Source organism: Anser anser (assembly GCF_964211835.1).
Source record: "Anser anser genome assembly, chromosome: 5".
In the NCBI taxonomy this organism is placed as follows: Eukaryota; Metazoa; Chordata; class Aves; order Anseriformes; family Anatidae; genus Anser; species Anser anser.
The window spans coordinates 11,763,448-11,784,934 of NC_139725.1; the positions used below are offsets into that span (position 1 = coordinate 11,763,448).

General features: G+C 35.9%; 1 protein-coding gene across 6 annotated transcripts in view; it reads right to left on the reverse strand.

Annotated features, from left to right (window-relative positions):
* NELL1 (neural EGFL like 1) overlaps positions 1-21,487 on the reverse strand; it is a 292,350-nt gene that overhangs the window by 191,656 nt on the left and 79,207 nt on the right. For all 6 annotated transcript variants that reach the window (XM_083838068.1, XM_083838067.1, XM_083838069.1 and 3 more), the window contains exons 11-12: positions 20,716-20,815; positions 11,352-11,480 (exon numbers count right to left, since the gene is read on the reverse strand). In XM_083838068.1, coding sequence (XP_083694194.1) covers positions 11,352-11,480; positions 20,716-20,815 — 229 coding nt within the window. The remainder of the gene's footprint in view (positions 1-11,351; positions 11,481-20,715; positions 20,816-21,487) is intronic.

The window sequence follows — 21,487 nt, forward strand, 5'->3', positions numbered from 1 at the left end:
ATCTTGTGTTGATTGACATTTCCATTTCCTACAACTTAAAACCACATTCTCAAAATGTATTGCTCTTGCTGTTTTGTGCTATTGAAGCTAGTTGGACTTGGCTGTAGTACTTAATCCCATCACTTCTCTCAAATGCTCAGACTGTATAGATCAGTAAAAGCATCCGTACAAGCCCTTTTGAGCCCACTCTGTACATTCCTCACAGTAGAAGCTACAGTTTCTGACTATCCTGCATTAAAAAGGGAATTCAGAGACAGTTCGTTTAGTATGCAACCCAAAAGATTTTAAATCAACTTTAATCGTTAATGCTCTTTGCTATTATCAAGAGAAAATGGCCTCAAGATAATATGATTTCTTATACTTTCTAATATTAAAAAAAAAAAAGTACTTCAAGGGAGGAAGAAAAAATCTGATATGAAAATCTGATACTCTGAAGTGGGGAGACCTCCAGATGAAAACAGCTGACTTTGGAGCTATGTCAAATCACAGCACCTAAGAGACTGTTGTCCTGTCACAGTCTTTTCCCAAATATAGCGCCTCATATGTAATCTGTGGATAAAATTTGTATGTAAAATTTGGCTTTGTAACACAAGAAGCCAATGAAAGATAGGACCCTACGACTCAAAAGCACTTTACTAGTCCACAGAATTTCCTACACACACAATCCACATGCAATTCTTGCAGTCTTCACGTTGACTTCATAGGTGTATGAGAAAGTTGCTATTCAGTCATATCTTGTATAACTCAAGTCTTTTGTGCTATAACAGGAAAACAGTTTTGAATATATGCACACACAAATACATCACAGATGCAAAACTTGTGTCATTTTTGATCAATTCCAGTTATACTCCAAAATTTAAAAAAGGCAAAACCTCAGCACAACAAAAATTATGTTTTAAAAGCTAAGTGCACAATTTTTAGCAACTTGTATAAAGGTACTGGTGACTTCGATTCAAGTTCGAACAACGTTTTCATCATATACAAATACTTCAACATTTTATAGTTCAGCTCAGCCATAAGCAAACTTCTGATGGTCATTGGAAAAAGCACTCAGACTTTTGTTTTTGCTTTGCTCCAACTGTTTGAGACGAATGCTTACTTGGTCTAAACTGACACAGCTCCACTAAAAATTTTCAGATTTTTCCTTCTCCACTGATGTCAGCAGAAATGTCAGAGTTTGCATGAGGTAAGGAGCTACTCTAAAAATTTGAAGAAAGAAAGTTGGCAATATCAGGATGCATACAAGGTCTTAATGGGTAAAGAGCAGCAAGAGCTCCTTCTGCTCACGATGACTAAGAAAGACTTATAATGCCACCATTTCTGGCATGAAATTCTCGCTCTTTCAGTGCTGGTACATGTAATGAGAACAATTTGTTACAAGGGTCATTACAGAGTAAGGATACTGATGCCAACCCAGCAGGAAGATACAATAATATTTCTCTTCTCCTACTGGTCAGCTTTTACAATTAGCAGCCAACAACATCACCAGGTTTTTGTTTAGCACATTTAAAAGTGAGATGAAGTTATTTTTTCAAAAGTAAATAAAAATGGAGGCTGTGAAAGCGCAGTTTATAATGTAATCTGCTCCACATCTATTCCTACCTACCCCCCTCCACAAATCCAAAATGACACAAACGTACCTCTGTCCCCTAATCTGGAGTCTTGGTACACAAAAACATCTCGAGTTATCACATTGAAGGGGAAATTCAACTATAGACTGGAAAAACAGCGACGACTGACAATGAGCTAAAACACCTTTGTTCCATTGTATATTAGAAGTCATTAGCTTGTTCTTGGCAAAAGAAAAAAAAAGAAAAAATAAGGTAAAAAGCCAAATTTTATATAAGAGATATCCAATTATGTTCAATACAACTCAGGAGAATGGAACTCTGACATGTAAGAGTGTTTGTTGAAGGGGAGACAGCATCCCCATGCCCCTCCATATGAACAAAACTCTCAACAGCTTCACAATAGGTTTTTCATTGCCCTTCTGAGGGGGTGAGATCTCCTTTAATAGCAATGATTGTAATGTATTCAAATGCAACTTACTAACATAAGAACTGACAGTTCCAAAGTTGAATTTCTTAGGAGCCATAATTATTTATGACACTTCATTACAACAACTCTAAAGCATATGGTTACCTTATTAGAAATTAAAATTCATTTTCATATAAATCTCAGCATGACATTACACCAAAAGAATTTAAGTTACTCCAGAGGATGGCAAGTAATTTCACTTATACTGTTCTACAGCTTGCTAGTTGGAATATGAATTTCAACTAATTTTCTTTTAAGTATAAAAGCAGTTTTGATAACACAAATAATCCATCTAGAATCATATAGCGCATAAACACTTTCCAACAAGCTTCTAAATCTACTTAGTATAAAAATGTTGACATTTTTTCTTCAAAAACTTTCTGTCCACCAGCAAGCATATCATCTCTGCCTATCAATGTATGTAATTACCTTGGGGAAGGATGTTTGTTTCATTTTAAATTCTGTCTCCTCCAGTAACAGCTCATAGTACAAGGAAACTGCAATCTCATTTACTAAAGCACATTAAAAAAAAAAGTACAATTTGGGTTATATCACCAAGAAAAGGGACTTTCACCAATAAATAGAATTACATACATGAGTGGAAATTTAAAATGGGCACTGCCAAGTAACTGAAGTCTTGAAAAGTAGGTTAATAAGCGTTGTTTAAAGAAACTATGAACTACATACAAAAAAAAAATACTTTCAAGTCCCACATTTACGAAACAGGGGAGTAGTTTTTTTGGTTGTTAGATAATTTATTTATTAAGTTTCCACGTGAGGGCTTAATTCTGATTGAAACATTGCCATTGAGGTACTCTTTGCAGCAGATGGTGATCTCAACTGTAACACTTTCACATTTTCTTCTCCAACCGTCCCCTTTGTTTCAGTTTCAACATAGAGAAAAATACAATATATTTGCAATGAACACAATGATTTCCCACCAACAGAAGTCCCATTTTCTTACCTTTGTGTAATTTCATGAAGTATCCTGAGCATACACTTATGCTTATATGTGCATCTATACAGCACAGAACATAAGCTTATTACATCATGCAGTGAATAACAATTGTGAGTTTTGGCATCTTGTGAGAAAGGTTTTTTGAGAAGACAACAAAGAGAAAAATTGTCATTAAAAGCTGATCCAGAAGTCGATGGAAATGATCCAAAACCATAGACATATATCAATGCCACGCAGGTTTATGTGATACCACGTAATGTTCATGTCACTTCCCAAGCCACAATGAAGTGAAATTAAAACAAATGCAATGAAAACAGTGTGTGCACGTGAGGAATTCCACAACAGATTAATTAATTTTACAGCAAGAAAAGCATCAGCTGAGGTTTCCCATCTGACTTGTGCTCCAAAGGCCATATGCACTGGAGTTCACTTCTTACTTGGTTTAAACTGCTCGTGAAAACTTTTGTACACTAGAGTCATTAGCTACAGAATGTGAATGGTCAAAGAATTACACATAAGAGGTAAGATTTATGAAACTCTCTCATCTTAAGAACCACAGCAGAACTTAGATTCTACGATGAAAGATTTCCTTGTTCCTGTGTTTTTTGCAACTGAAAAACTTTTTTTTTTCATTAAAACTGTGCTGGTTTTTGCATTTGGTCTTTGCATTTCGAACAAGCCATTATTTTTTCCTGATTTTGATGAGGATGGGGTCAACCAAAAAAAAATGTTTTCCCTCTGCATGTTGCTTTCCTTTCCATATGACTTTCAGCAAACAAGTAGGTTTTCTGGCAAAACCTCCATCAACATAAGCATCTTCAGAGTGGAATTTTACAACATATTTATATATCTACCTTTCTGTAAATGATTTCCTGACTATGTCTAACAATATTACGCTCAAATGAAAAGAAACAAAGCAAAGGGATTCTATATGTGTCTGGGACACACAAGTTACAAGGAAACTAAATGCTGCTTTAGTTTGAAAATTAGCAGGAGAATCCTCAAGTTCAAAGCTTATTGTCTCAGACTGAGAGCTAACTAGCCTTATGTATGTAAGTTAAACAATATTCTTGTGTAATCTCATTACTACACAGGAAACAATATTGTTCCGCAAACCTAAAATAAGAAAGAATGGCATCACCTGCTTTACAAGCTTAAATACTTAAATAATTCACCTGCAAAGCTCTAAATCAAAACACACAAAATGATAAGAAAGGCAAAAAAAAAAAGGAGAGAGAGAGAGAGAGAGAGAGAGACAGAGAGAGAAGTATTAGCCTTAGAGTTGTGCTCTTAAATAAGTGAGACACCAAGCTTTATCTAGCCTGCCATCAGAGGCCTGGGGGAAAGAGCAGAGCTTCCAGCTCCACCATGAAGTGGAGACGTCTCTAACCCTATGCACACCGCCTACCTACAGCTCTCATGATGTCATGTGCAGCATCAGGCTGTGGCATAAAAGAGACCAAATGCCTAGCAAGGGAGAAGAAGCTATAGAAGGCAGTAGTATAGTACATCAGGCAGTTTACCTGGTCTGTCCATGTTGGATGTTTGGGTCCGTGTGCAGGGGCATATAAGTGCTCATTTTTCACCCCAAGGCGCTCATGTTTTTCTCTTATAGCTTGAATCTTAACAGGATTGGCCTCAGGTGTGAGATTAAAGGCAGCATTGATGAGGATAATGGGATTACAGCAACCTGTTCTTCATTATGCAGGACATAATTCTGCAAAATGTTATACTCTTTTTGGTGGGACTGCAATGTCCTAAGAAAGGTCTCCTGAAATTTAGATTGTTACAAACTCTATGAACAGCTATACTTGATCATTAGTCAAACTACAGTCACCTATTGCCACACTGACTTTCACTGTCCTAAAAACAGTCATGTTCTCTTGAAAAGAGTTATTTGCAAAGTCACCCAATGGAACTACGAGTGGCCAAATCTAGTCATTATTGGGTATGTTTTGTAATCAGGATTGTCCTGTTTCATATCATAAACTCTGAAAGACTCAGAAGCCCCACGAAAACTTTTGACTCTCATTCACATAAATAAATTTAGAATAAGAAAATAAATTCAAATATTCACTCATGTTTTTGAGGGTATGCTGATTCCAAAGTCTTATGCTTAACCACCACATTGAAATACAGCCTTCTTCAATGCTACGGTAGACATTAGACACAGACTTTACAGTAACTATACCTCTGCTGGGGGATAATGCCTGCTTGCTCATACAATGGAGCAGCGTCATTCTGGGTGTACTAAGAAACCCCAAACAGCTGACATACATCAACTGCTTAAAGTTTGAAAAGAGTTTTATGCCATTCTGTTTCTGGCCTCTCAAGCACGACTCTCCAATTTGCTTTCATTCAGTTTCCCTCTTTTTGATTTTATGAGCCACAAACTTGGACCACTGTAATTTACATAATGATGAATTATATTGTAAAACAATAAATTATTTAAAATTCTTTCACATCTCCAGCTGAATGAACTTCAGAAAAGACTGGGATTTTTGTTTTTAGGGCCTCAAATGGGAACAAAGAACCTGGATCTAATGATCACACTTCACCCTACCTGTGCCATCTCATTACCACAACAAGATTTAATAAGCACTACTACTAGCATAATAACTGCTAACTTTAACATAGATAAGCATAAACATAAATAAAGAATTAGCATTTCAGATTATAGAAGGTATATTCAAATGAGCGATTGTTTGTTAAACCATGAACATATGCGGAAATGTTAACAATCAGCTTTAGGACATTTAGCCTACTTCAAGAAATTATGTTATTATCTACAAAAATTCCACTTCTAGGCACATAATTCTAGGCCACAATTTTGAAAGTTTTATAAGTCAAATGGATAGGAAGAGTTCAACAGTTAAGCAGTACAATAGCTATGCAGTATTGAATGTAAAAAAGACACTGAGTTAAATAGAGACCGAGTTCAGTCAGCAAGATCACAGAAGGACCTAGAAATTTCCCATTAATCCTCTAATTTACATCCACCTATTAACTAACAGGAAAAGAGACAGTGGGGAAAGATCAATACTTTTGAAACACTTCTGTATGTGGCAAGTTACAGTGAATTAATCAACTAAGAATAACAAAAGATTAAAAACATATTTAAGTCTCTATGTTAATTCTTTATATTTGCCTCTAACCTTGTGATTATGAAATTGCATATAGAAGGACACACTAAGCAAGACAGAGGTGTTATACAGTGAGAATATAGCAACGTACTTAAGTACAGGCAATCATCCATTTTCAGGATTCAATATGTAGTTAATGTTTCACTGCACAGACAGATAAGTGATCTAAAAGGTAATAAATGCTTCAAAATCAAAAACGCAATTTAGTATTTCTCTGTGTTTAAAAAAAAAAAATCTATCTCAATTTCTTTTCTACTTCCTAACTTGGCAAATATTCTGTAGAAGACAGCCTATCACGGACTAATCCGAGTACACTATCAACTACGAAAAGGTTGTATGCAGCCTACTTCTGTAGGTGTGTTTTATTGTTGTGCTGAAGCACAGGTATTCCAGTACTAGTTAGCTTACTGTAACGGGAAAAAAGTATATAAGGAAAATAACATCACATTACTACAAAATGAGCAGGTTTTCTGACAAGTACTTACTCTTTGGGTAGCAATTCATGGCTTCTGTGACGTTTTTGAAAAGAGCAATAATGAGCAATAATTTTATAACAAATTAAGATAAAATGTTTGGTGTACAGAAAGGGAAAGAGTGATTTAGTTACATGCCTTCTGAATGAAAGTCTTCATGAATGAAGTCTGAGGGACCCTAGAGCACACTATCAGGACAAAATATGGGAACAGTTCTCACAAAATTTAAGGCATTTAATTTGTTAACTCTTTAAGCTGAGGTAACATCAGCAAGGTGACCTTGAGAGGGCATATAAGGAAACTAGCTATGCTGCCTGAATTAATCTCACGTAAACACGTCTCACAGATCATCTTCTGTCACTAGCAACTTAACCAGTAAAGGGGGAGGAGAAAACAAACAAACAAAAAAAGCAGCACCAGGCATTCTCAACAAGTACATTTGGCCTCAGAACTTTCAGCTTCTTTAAGGGTAAAACAGTCTCACCCAAGACATCCTGTCCTAAACACTGCAACAGGCTGCTTCTGCCACAAGTTTTCTTTATATTCTTATAAAACAGCTTTATTTTGTCATCTGCTCCTGAAAAAACAACTCAGATTCACACAGCTTGTTTATACTCTTTACACCAAGAACTAGAAGATATCCTAGAGAGCATGCGTCGTCCCACTACAGCATAAAGGGGGAAGAAGCCCTACAATGAAGTAATACAGTGAGAATATTAATTTTTACAGGCCCACTTCAGTCAGTGGATCCATTTTTATATTATATCCATTACCACAATGGTGTTCTGGGGTGACAGTTGTGAACCAGAAAAGGGAAAAATACTGCTGTGTATCATGACATCTCGTGGTATGCTACCCTATCACTTTTACTAGCTGCTTCTTGGGGAGATGAGTAGTTGTGCATATGAACGAAAAAAATACTAATTTTCTTGTTTGATGCACTCTTGTCAGCAAGAGTAGACATGCATTATCCTAACTGGGAGATTCATCCCACTTCAGATTTAAACAGCTCTTACAATGAATCAGAACCTAACTTCCATTAGGTAATAATCGCTTTTGCACCAACCTGACTTTGCAGGCAGAAAAGAACTGTTAGTATTCAAGCAGAAGGTAGCAGAGAATGCAGAACTGATATGTGGAGGGGGGAAAAAGTGATTCTTGCTTTTGTTTACTAGGAAATACATAGCAGAATCTCACAGAATTATTTTCAGAAAGATGTCGCTCTGCTTCTTAGCATCTAGAACATAAGGATAATCATGCTAGAGACAAGCATTACTTTTAGCTGATTTGGCTTGCTTTTTCTCATTTCATCTCTAGACTTCAAGACTCTCCTATTTGCAAACACTTTCCTCTCTCTTACTAGCATTTTCAGGATGGTCCTATTGGTATTTGTCAAGTAGTCACAGAGTCCGGAGCTTTCTAGCTTTAACAGTGTATTGACAATTTGCTTGTCTACTGTACACATCACATAACATGCCTGGAAGAAACAGCATGACACAAAATCAAATGAATTGCCCATTTTGGTCCTGCCTTTGCCACTGAAATACCGCACCATTTGTAACTAACGCTCCTGCATGCAGCCCTCACACAGGTGCTTTTATGACATATGCTAAGAAGTCATAGCGGCAAGTGTTCACAGTGCTTCCATCCTGCAGACACTGGGCTCTCTGGCTATTTGGGCCATTCCCAGAGTTTATCCATGCATATGTGACAGAAATAAACAGGCACTGGTTTAATGCTTTTGCCTAAGTATCCCATCTGTAGTTGAACCTCCATCAATGTGGTTAATAGAAATATTTCTATACGTCTCTCTGCAAATGGCAAATGCTATAACTACATAACAAAAATGCAACAGGCAAATTGACAGAAAATTGCTTTTCAATTTTTAAATTGAATATATCGCATTTACAGAACACGTAGAACCTCCAGTACCGCCTTCATTCATTACAAGCTTTATGCATTTGTTTTCAGAAACTGTCTTCCCTAAAGACACCTATGTTATTTCAAAAAAAAAAAAAAAAGGAATACTAACAGTTATCCCACCTGTATATTTTGACATGAAGAGCTGCTAACCATTTTAAGGGTAGTTAGTGGGAATGAACAGTAAGAGCATTCCAGGATTGATTTTGTAATTTATTTCCCAATTTTGCTAATGCCAACTCCCTGACAAACATCAGAAGTTTTCTATTTTTTTTTCCCACTCTACTACAAACATGAATATGGAATGTTAGGAGGAGAGAGGGTGGAAGGACACAAATACATGTGAAAACATAAAAGGGACTCAAATGCAATTCTTCAGAGATCTTACAAGACTGAAATGATGCCATGAGGTCCAGCCAGGATAAAACTGAATAAGAGTTAGCACAAATAACAGTAAAAACTCAGGGAAGGTAAAATAATACCATGCATTAGAATTCGATTGCACAAGATTTTTCCAAGTACAGTTGAAGACACAACAAATGTGGAAAGCTCTTTCAAGTTAAAGATCTGGAGCATTCTGAACTAAGGTGCCACCTACCAGTACATGTCACAAATACAAACTAGTTTAACCTCACCTTCTGAAAGGAAACTGTAATCTTGTACGCCTTTTAAGTTTAAGGGCTTAGCAATCACAAAGACAAAATCAGAATTACAGCTGAGAATATCTTCCTTGCTTCCACTGATGTTCTGTATGTTTATTACTTCCTGTTCGGGTGTTTTTTGTATTCAGTTCTTACACAATAACACACAGAAATCCAGAACTACACACACACAGAAGCAACACATACTATACTAACATCCTGCTAAATTCTACCATCAGATGCATGCCTATGGCTTCATTGATTTGAGTAACAGCTTCACCGTGAAGCTGAGCACATTATACAGCCAACTATGAAATTATTCTGTTTAGCAGATTAAACACAGATGAGAGAGATTAGATTAGAAAGGCATATAAAGCAATTTTGCAGAAAGCTGTTCTAAGGAGCAAAAGAAAGCCCTTCACAGAGCTGAAAGGAGTCACCTCTTGGCTAATTGATTTGTCAATCTGTAGTTGTCCTTGTTAAAGCCCCTTCTCTTCTTGACATTACCTCCTAAAAACTACTCTCCATCTAGCAAACTTATCATTTCATAACAGCTATAAATACACTTTTGTCTATCCCACCGTCTCAGGCAGCAGAAAAGCTGTATTTATTCAGTTGCCTCATGCTTCAACCACACACACGGCAGCCAGGGATTCGGGCTGCCCTTTCAAAATTCAATGCAACACAGACGAGACATAATTCAAGCTAATTTCTTCAAAAAGAAGGACCGCCGCTGCCATTAGTAATATACTGCCAACATCTCCAAAATTACTTGAGTCAAGGTTTTTAAACTTCTGCCATAGAAGAAAAAAAGAAAAGAGAGACAATCTGCTACTAGATTAATAAAAACACTCAACATTGATTTTACTTAAAAAGGCAAAAAAGAACAAGTACTGATTTCTGCATCATGGCTAATAAAGTGCCTCGTTACTGTCTTTTGATTTCTGAATAGGTCTTGCAGTACCTATATAGCAGCTCTTCTCGCAGCTTTTCTTTTTGTAGAAAAAAAAAAGATTCATAAGGTACTGTATCTCTGCTGCCTGCCTTTAAAAAAAACACTCGGCAACTGTTTTCCCAGTCAGTGAAAGTTCACATATAGGACCATTCAAATTATAGTTTGCAGAGAACTGACTAAATGCCATGAGATTTATAACTGCAAGTTACTGAATAGCTTTATGAAATATTAAAGCAGTCTTGTTCACTTATGTATACTAAAAAGTCTTTTTATGGAAGTGGGATTATTTAAGCCTAGTCCATGCATGCCTTTTTTATCCTTCCATCCAGTCTTCCAATTCTTAGTGAATTTTAACAGCTTGTCAAAGATGTCCATTCCATCACCGCTACTGTTGGAAGAAAAACCTAACGAAATATTTTTGACAAAGTAGTTCTAAAACTTTCTATGATGGCCAAAAGATTACATATTGTAGCTTAATATATACAATATATACAAGGGTGTTCAAAAAAAAAAAAAAAACAGTAGGCAAAGGCAGGAAGAAATGTGGTATACATTGATTAATCAATTTATTTTTTATTAAGTAGATCATAGCTACGAACAACAGCAAACTACAGAAAACACTGAGAAACAGAAAGAATAACGCTCCATTGCAGCCATTCCTATGATGATATAATACATCAACAGAAGTACCTCAGCTACACTCTTCCCAGAAACAGGTCTCTTTTGTATCATAGGAAGACCATTTCAGTAAACTACATGACCCACAGAAGTACTTCAGGAAGCATTGCAGATGTGTAATACCATTTCTGTATTCAAGCCTCAATACCCCTTCACACTTACCTTTCTCACAATTGCCTGCAAAATATCCTCTTCCAAAGTTAATACATCTCATAAAGATGTCGCTCTCTAGAAAATACTTTACAAGGTAGATGCTATTGTCTAAAAAATGGTGTTTTGAAACTCATAATGACAGCATGACCATGGCATGCCAAGATAAGACTGCAACAATGAAGTACAGCAATAGGTAGGTAATCCGAACAGTCCAGCATCACTTTCACCTTTTTTGGTAATGCTTAATTCATATTTATATGTTGGAAAAAAAGGTCCCTATATTTACCATCATGAAACCGAACTTTGCAATAGAATTCATTCTTCAACCATTTGTTCAGTACTATGTTTCTGAGTACATTGTTAAGGGGACAGGTCTTTTAGCATTTTGTTTACCTTCACAATATGCAGAGTCCCCTTGGACAGAGAGGTAACCATTCTTGCATTCACAGGTAGCTTTTGTGTTCCAGTTTTTGCACTCTGAATTTTCACCACATCTGTGTCCCTCTGCACAGAAGTTATGGCCTGAAATCAAGGAACATACAAAAAGTTATTAAAATATGTTTAGTTCAGGTATTAAGGTTTTATATTTATATCGATTGTATTATTCTCTGAAAAGCTTTGGCATGCTACATAGTAGAAATTCCCTCTATAAACCAATATGGCACAAACAGGCTTTTTGGATTCCTCCAATGAATCTGTACTCAAGTAAAGTCATTTTGTTCAAAAACATATTTGTATGACTCACTTTAGTAAGGAGAAAAGAACTTCTAAGCAGGAAACCATGTCAATACATTAGTCTCCAACAGAATCTATGCAGGATTATCTCTGATTGACACAAAATATAACAGTAACTTACACCAAAAAGTATAATGAAGTGTAATAATAAGAAGTTCACAATTCTCTTACTGTGCATAACCAAGCACTTGTTCAGGCAAGCAAAACAAGACCTTGCATTAGAACACAAAACTGTACTGATAATCAAGACAATTGCAAGCACTGTCTTTTAATCCTGTCATGAAAAACTAGCTGGATTGTTTTTGCAGTCTATAATTAATCTACATATCATGTTTTGTAGTGCAGATTTTTTATTTCTCTCTCATTTTCCTTGACACAAATTCTCAATAGCTTTTTTGCGAACGCCTTCTTCTATCCCACATATTGACATTTCTAATAGCATCATGAACTTTCCTAGTCTCTCCGAAAAACTCACAACTGGCTGAAGTTCTTCATTCAATAGTTCTCTAAGATGTATCAAAATCTCTCTCTGCTGAAGTTTAAAAAGGAAATAATTGCAATTTTAACCCTCTAAAAGGCACTCCATTGGAGATACTGTAAGTGATAACTAAATACCTTACAGAACTTAACAGGAATTCCACCTCACCAGTATTACCAGAGTATTTTTTGATGGATTTTTCTCTGTTAACATCCAGGAATCTATTTTATTTCCTTGATACATATAAACAGTATGGTAGTTATTTTTCCTTTATTTTCCTTCCTTGGAGGAGGGAAAAACTCTTTTTTTGTTTTGGTTTGGTTTGGTTTTCAGCCTTATTTTTGTGGAAAGAAAACAGAAATGTTTACAGGTATGTGTGTGCTATGCATACCAGAAACTCAGACTACATGCACTCTAATTTTTTCTTATATCAATATCCAAGAACAGTTTCTGCCAGTTCTGATTGGTCATAAGGGAGCAAACCGAAAGTTCTAGTTCATTCATCCTAAAGCTTCTATAAAGACAGCTAAGAGGAAAAAAAAAAGAAAAAAAAAAGTTGATCCAGACTTCTAAGACCTAAATGCCAGGTGCAGATCTTCATTCATATCCTTTCCTCTGATGTTCTTTAGGGAAATTCATAAGACTTTAGCTTGTACTAAAAACAGTTTTTTCTACCATAAGCAAAATTTCATAGAGCTACCCTGAAGCTGTTTTTTGTTCATGGGTTTATATTTGTTTTTAAACACACACTTCAGTCATCTATTAACTTAAAACTCAGATTTTGTCACTTTAGTGAACTCAGATTCTATGAGTCTGGCCAGGATTGATCACCTAATATTGGGCTGTGATGTCACCTTAAGAAAATGTAATACTTATCAGTAATGAGAACACATTCTCGGGGTCAACGTCCAACTCTGCACTTAAACTTCATATTAATTTTACTAGCAACAAGGGTATCTTCCTTGTGCTACGTTGTTCTTTCAATGTAATCTAACTTGCATTTAAAAAAAAAAATGATGTCTTTGCATCTCCTTTTGTCTCTGTTAATGACAACTGCAGATATTCCTTCTAATCTTCATTATTTCACAGTCTGGTAAAAAACACTCAAGTATTCCAGATACAGCCTTGTCAAGCCTGTGTACATTTTACACTGTTTTTTTGTTTTGTGTTTTTTTTTTTTTTTTAAAAAAAAAAGGTGCATAAATGGCTAAAGGCAGTGTAATTGCAATCTCAGTATTTGCCTTCTTGTTTTCACCTATAGAATTTTAATTGAAACTGAACACCGGAACTCATCTTCCCAAACTTCTCCATTCAGCATCTAATTTATACTCTCCAAGCAAGATTACTATTCTGTTAGCGTTCTGGATAATATCCAAGAGACAACTATTTTTTTTTTATAATATTCCCTTTGTCGCTGTTTCCCCTAAGACTGTGACATCCTAGACTATTTCCTGCTCCTTTAGAATAATAATTCTCCCTTGAACTCATACACTGTATTAATTTTGTATTTAATTATTACTGGTAGATAGTACAACTAAGAGCCAAGATAATATCAGTGTGTTAGCCTGAGCACTATAAAATACTTTAATTTAGTGTGTATTGTTACTATTGTACTAGGATTTGAGATTTATCTAATATATATATAAACAATAATATAGAAATGATTTAGGTTGTCTAACCCAAAGTGTCCATCTTTTAACCTGTGATCATTTTTTGGCAACTTTAATACTCATAATTAGCCAATGGGAAAGCCTCTCTGGGTCAACTTTCATCACAAGTCCCAAGTCCCAGGTCAAGCACGCACTTCTAACAGGACTTGCTCCAAAGCACAACACCCTGACAAGCTTACAATAGTTCTAAGAATTCTTCACTGTTTATTTATCACCTCTGAAATTCATCAGTACATACTATAACTACACTAACTATCCATTTAGCACCAGTAAGGCTGCCTTTTTTTTTTTTTTTAAACTTTCTAGAAAAAAATTATATCGCTTTCATTCCCTTATTACCAACTGTATGCAACATGAACCTCCTCGGACTGGACTCTGCTTCTCCATTCAGAAGCAGACTTGTGTTTCCAAGTTTGAATGCTGTTAAAAGAGCATAGAAGAAAAAAGTAATGCTCCAGTTCTATAACTTAGGTATATGTAACTGGGGGCTCCGAAGAACTTTTCTTTGTTCTCCCCTCATTAGGAATACACAATGAGAGAACACCTACTACTTCTCTAGATTGCTTTAGCATTTGTTATTTTGAGACGTGTGAAACACTGTTTCTTGCCTTTGAAAATGTTGACTAAAAGTGACTCAATCTCTATTTCCCACAGCATTTCAGAAAATTTGTTCCACACCTCCACAAGTGGAAAGCAGCATGTCTATTCTGTTAAGAGCATGCATGGTGCTTCAACTCTCTAAGTTTTCAAGCTTTTACAAAACAAACTTAATTTAAGGTTGACGAGCAGAACATAGATGATTGTACAGAATGCTAAGGGGTCACTGTGCCTGGGTTAGAGTAGACATGCCGCTGGATCAGAGGCTCTAGCAAATGCTTTTTTTTTTTTTTTCAGTGAAGACACACATTTAGCACTTTAAAAGAGCCAAGAGTCACATACCCAAGAAGTGTGGTTCTTACATTTCCTAGACCCCAGTCTGCATTATCTCCATCTGGGATTTTGGAAGCAAACAAAGAATAAAATACTACCTACTCTTTCTTAGCTGATATTGAATCTGAGTGCTTTTCCTGCTCTTCGGGCAATAAAGGCCAACTAGTTATTTGGCTGTAATGTGAAAAAGTAAGCTACCTCTGTTTTTTTTCCACCTTTAACAACCCCAGTTCAACATCTAATTTAGATAAACATTTAAATTCATTCATATTTAGCAAAACCGCCAGGAATGCATCCAGAGCCACTGACCAATTAAGACTGTGCTTATACATACTCCTGACTAAGCAGGGCGGGACCTAAGCACTGACTAAAACGTCACTCTATTGATGGGAGCAATTACTTATTGCCAAGTAAGCACAATGGAAAAGAATGCAAATATCTGATAATTATTAGTTCTTCGCTGTGAAATGGCAACAATAGGTTTCCTTCAAAATACCAACACAGTTGTCAAAACCACCCCATGATACTGCAATAGGGTGTCTGAATGCCAGTCATGGATGGCAGCTAGCTGAGGGCATTCATTCCTATTGCCCAGGTGAAAATAGCCGAATTACCAAGACTTCAGAATATTCAGCCAAGTCTTGTCTGAGATGGTCAGCTCTTCTCTAAATATAGAAAAAGTTTAAAATAGAATCATCAAACGTGAGCAAGCAGGCAATTGAAGTGGATTTGACAGAAGTTTGGAAAATCTTAAATAGTTCTGATAATCTAAACTCATTTCAGGATAACTCAGATGACAAGGCAAATGAGCATGGATTAAAATTACAGACAAACACATTCAGAACAAATGTCAGAAACCATTCTCCCCAGACATATGCACACAGTTGTCAATGTTCACAACAGCCCTGCAAAGTCATTCAAGTCATTCATGATACAATTAGATACTACCAACAGGGGAATTAAATATCAAAGAGTTGTTCAGATTTTTGATAGACATGATGATCTCTGTTCCTTCCCCAAACATTTCTGACAATGTTACTCTCTTCTTTATCAAGGCTGCTGTAATGTTTGCTCCAATTTTTCTACAGAACATCGGATCATAGAACATGATTCATATCTTTCAACTCCCAATATTTGACTGTAAAAAGACCATTCATAAATGTACTAAAACAAGTATGAAAGAGGTCAGATTTCATGATACCAGACATAAAACTATCACTTCTGCACCATCAGAAAGTGCACAACACGGCTGTCCCAAGTAAAATCATCTAAAATTAATCACTTATTCCATTTGGAGTAACCTAAAAATTGCTCTAATTTTTTCCAGCCTTCTTAACCTCTTCACATTCTAGTTCCCAGAATCTGCTTTCCCAGAGCAGTATGCTCAACTGTTTTGTGCTCTCATTGAGGATTTTTTAAGTACCTAACATGTTTAGTAATTGGGTTTAATTATCAATTGAAGAATGCAAGAACACATTCAAAAGTATTGTTGGAGTCACTATATCCTATCCATATCTCCTCACGTTTTTTAGAGACAGCACTGCTGCGCCTCCCATTTTTCTGACGGTTTCCTTAAAACATCTGTAATGCTTTTTGTACTTTCAGTTTCCCTCGCTGCTCACTTCAGAAACTCTAAACTCCCCTTCTCTTGCTCTTCAAGAATCTATCCTTCAGCAATCCACATTTCATTATTTCACACGTTAGAGGCTTCTTAAAAGAATGCTGGGGATACTTACATTAATAGCATGAGTAATGCCCAAAAGTTCCAAGGTCATTTCACCCTCAAAATCTTCACAATAATTATGGTTTAGCCCCACATTTACCATGTAAACATATAAAGTAAAATTGGGGAACAAATCATTGGAAGAGTCATAAAATTTGCACTAGCAATTATGCCCTTTCATGATCTGAATCAGTTTTTAAATGAGTCATGAGCAATGAAACACTTTGAAAAGCAGTTTTTATGTCTTCTGAGACTGTGGTCCCAGAACATAGTGGTCTGACATAAAGCAGTAACTTCGTAAATTCTTTTAAGCTGCTATATGATTGCAGACCTTATTACGCACTGTTTATTTGCATGCATTAGAATAATGGCACTGCACGGCCTAGCAAACTTCTGAAGATTTTTTTTCTTTCTGCAAACATAAAGGTCTTCTAAATCCTAAATATTGTTATAACTAAGCATAACAAGTAACTAATTCATATTTATCAACCTCCATTATATCTTAATAAAAGTAAAACCTCGAAATAATTCATACTTTACAGCAATGAAAGAGAAACATTTCTAAAAAAAAAAAAAAAACTCAGCGCTAGACAGGGAGAGATGAGAAATATGCTAATTGAAGGGCCTTCTCATGTTCCAACTGAAAGAACTGAAATCCTCTTACAACACGCAGTACAAGTGAGGATAGCAGAAGCCTCATTTTTAGACTATAGTGCTGTTTCTGCAGAAATGCATGCTTCAGCTCATCAGTAGCATTCTCCCCTTCCTGCTAACCAGCATCATCAGTCTATCTAAATCCATCAGCCAAACCATATTACAGGATAGCAAATAAAAATTACTTTCTCCAGAAAGCAAACAGCTCTCACTACTTCATTATTTCCTCACACCCTCTCGTTTAGAGAGCATGACTGAAGGAGCTAGGGGCTGTTGAGACTGTTCTAACATACCAAAATTATGAGCATAACAACATAAAAATTCTCTCATGAAATTTATTTGTATCACTCATTCAAAAGAGGAAAAATCCACTCTTTCAAAAATTATACACTGTCTTTGGCAAGGAGAAAAACAGCTGAAGGGAACAATAAAACACTTTTATGACACTATTTTTTGTATTAGATTTGTCCCTGGGCCATAAAAAATGTAGTAGGCATGCTGTAAGAAAAAAGAGTGATTCGCAAAAAGGGAGTAAAAATATATTTTAGCACACAATGGTTCTTTGTAAAATTTTACAATTAACTAAACTTTTTGTAAGCCTAAAAGAGAGCTTAATAATACCATATGTCCTGTTAAAAAGTATAAAGTAGCCACATCATGTAAACAGATATTTGTATTAAAGCACGCAGATTAAGGGCAAAACAACATGTAGTCCACGTTACATTCAGGAAGAGACCCTACGTACAGATCTGTTGAGGCCCATTTTTGCGTTCAGGCCCATCAAATCACAAAAATAAACTGTCATTGTACAGCAAAGTACTTCCATACTACATCCACTTTGCTGCACTCCTTATACAGACATTTCACTGAAATCTATACATTGACTTTTATCATATTAGTTTCATATAGTACTTCTGCCATATTTTAAAATCATGTAGCAAACCTGAGGAAGAAATGGTGTCATTTGCTGTTTTTACTTTTCTAACCATTTATGACCAATAATGACTATCTAAGAAGCTCACCAGCTGTGTACATTACAGTATTCAATTCAGTCCTTTGCTGACTCACAGTTTCCACCACCATAAACACCACAGTTTTTTGTGTGGTGTTTTTTGTGTGTTTTTTTTTTTTTTTCCCCTTGCATAACCTGTTTTATTTTAAGCATTTAGCTGTTATTGTGGTAGATATTACCGAGCAAAGGGATTTTAGCAAATGTTCAGCAAAGGTATTTTGTAACTCTACAGAACATGAAATTCAATAGAGGTTTTCCATATTTCAACAACTAGATACTAAAGAAAGCACAAATTGATATGAAAACAAAACCTTCCAGTCAATAGTACGTACAGATAAACTTTGCATAGTATCATTGGTCTCATTTAACATTACTATTAAAGTTTTACCAATCATCTTGTTGACTGTTACAGTTAAACGCTAATGCCATTTGTCATCATACATATAATGTGAAATTTGCACATGATGTGCAAACAATCCGTGTGGGTTTCCAATAATTTTTGATTACTTGGTATTATATTTACTACTGTGTTTTTTCCTCACTGCTTTTCTTCTTAGACAACGAAAGATAAACATAGTCTCTTAAGGAAATCATTACTACAAAACAGAGAAGTACTCTATCCCTTCCCAATAAAGGACATGTTGGAACATGACAAGACCAGAAACTATAGCCATGAGAAACAAGAAATTCTGAACAAATATTCCTTTTTTTTTTTTTTTTTAAAAACACCAGTGCTCTGCATATGATGAAATTATACACTACCAATTTAGGTTGCATGGAACCAAAGCCAAAATGTCAAGCATATATTCTATTGCAAGATCTAAAAGGCAATTTAGGAGTGCTAACTTCAATTTATTGCCTTACAACATTGACAAAACTAATCACAAATTTAAGCATAATTTTGAAAATAATTTTAAAAAGCAAAGAAGAAATAAAATGAAGAACACAGTGTTTTAGTAGAAAGCAAAAGCAGAACTGGCATGGAAGTTTGGTGTATCAGCTTGAAAGTTTATCAGAATTCATAGGAAGTGAAAGTACAATTCCTTCCTCTGCTTCTGGAGACCACCACGTAAGTATACATATTCATGCTATTTTATAAATAATAAAAACAGTCTGGGGATGAATATCTAAAAAGGAGTACCTATCATTAACAATAATATAGGATTGAATAATTATAGAACTTATCTTTCATCAACTTTGAAGCTTTCAGCTTTCTAACACTTTTAAGTAATGAAGCTAATTTTTCAGTACTACACTGCATCAAACTAGGCCATCTGTTAAGAAGTATCATTAAGACATTGAGCCCTCTAAGGGACAGAGAAGTAACATTTACTGCTTGCTTAAATAGTTACAGATGGTTCTAGAAAGTGCTTGAAAAAAATCACGTTTATATTCTTAGTCCATCATCCAGCAAGCAGTCTCAAACATGCTGGCCCCGTCATTCACTTCCAAGTTCAAGGCCTTAGTAAATATTTAACTACGCATATTTATTAATTAATTTTTACTGGCCAGAGGGACAGATTCAGCGTTCCTCAGCATCTACAATGACACTCTGGAGAAATTTACATACAGGCAAGAAAGCAGTCCAGTAGGGCCAGATAACCATCTAAGTCTGGAAATATCTAATGCTCATTTGGCATGCCTCTTGCTTGAACATTTCTGAGGTTCAGCACTAACAGCTGGCACACAAGACCTGCTCTGAGAGACTAGAGTCCCTTTAAGCTCAGCTGAGAATCAGTGCCAAAGGAAAGGTACGGAACAGAGGTACCATACAGGCATATCCAAGGAACAATTATAACACCTTTCACCCAGCAGCTCACTCAGTACAACACACTTCAAGAAGAAAGCTTATTCAAGTTCCCTAGCCTTGTGAAATCCATGTTTTCCTCACTTGAAGTGATTTCCTCAGCTAAGATATTAGCCATGGCTTGTTCAGTCTGATCCAGCATGCAACCAGGATTCACCAAGGATGCAAGGGAATATACAAGAGGAACCTGCATCTCAACACCACAATGGAAGAAGAACAAAAGGGATTCTGGGCATTAAGGTTATTTTTTCATTTTTATTCTGTAATTGTCCAGCTCAATTCATAAATGAGTCCTGAGAGAACTCAAAACTAAACCAGCTTCAAAGCATGCATCAAACTGGCATCTTAACATTATTATTGTTATTTTAAGATTGAGAGCGCTCAAAAGTTCACTCCCCAAAAGCTTGGAACCCTGTACATTTAGTGCAATTGCAAGTTCAAGCAATGTAATGTACCTACTATTTTAAACAATTTATTCACAATGGGAATTCGTAAGAGATACTGGACCCTTTCTTCCCCAGTTCTTTTCTCCCTGCCCTTCTGTAATTCAGAGCAATTACAGCTACGTTGCTGGTAAGTCTTCTACTCAAAGCAATATTACAGACTGGCTTTATGTGAAGGCTAATTACAGACTCAGGGTTCATAAGAGTAACTAATATCTCATTAAGAAGAATTGTTCCTTCCAGTGTATCCCCCCGTTGAATCATCAACATACATTCCTTCTAAGCATGCATAGTCTCCGGCTTACCTCTGCAAACACTGCAACATTGGTTCTCTGGAAGAACATGATCTTTTTCTGAGCAGTTCAATGGCGGACAAGTCTCTGTTACTTTTACTAAAACTCCATTCTGAAAACAAATAACATTTTTTAAAATGACTTGAATGAAAACACGTGCAATGGCTAGGATCACAATTTTCCATCTACAACTCTGGCAACCTCTAATAACAACAAGAGTAAACTAGTAGGCAGCAAGCTAAATTTATTTTTATACCATAAACCAGAATCTCAAGTAATTCCATTGGATGTCTATGCCCACAGTTGGGAAAAAAAAAAAAAAAAAGACACACAAGTATTTGAAGGAATTAAAGAACTTCTCTCTAGGTTTTTGTTAAAGACAGCCTTTCAGCTTTGTGCAAGTCCAACTTTAACTCCTCCTAGTTCATATTCTACATACCTCACTGCTAAGCTCAAGTGCTCACAACAGATAGATGTTTTCAGATGTCATGTATTGTCCTTCTGTGTCCAATTAAAAGGGTCTGTTCTTTAGAAGTACTGATCACCTAATTTCCACAAATCAGGTCCTTCAAAGCTATGGCAAGGCAGAAATCCAATCTTGAGGTATCCATACAGAGATAGCCATATAAAATGTAAAACAAGGTAAAGATGTTCCCGTGCCTTTGATTTCTGGTAGATTTAGGTTTAGACTGTACAGGAGGTCTAGTTGCCGGTAGGGATTTTCTGAAGTACTTGACAAAGAACAGAGCTGGGGAGATTTTGCACCATAATTTTACTCCATCTT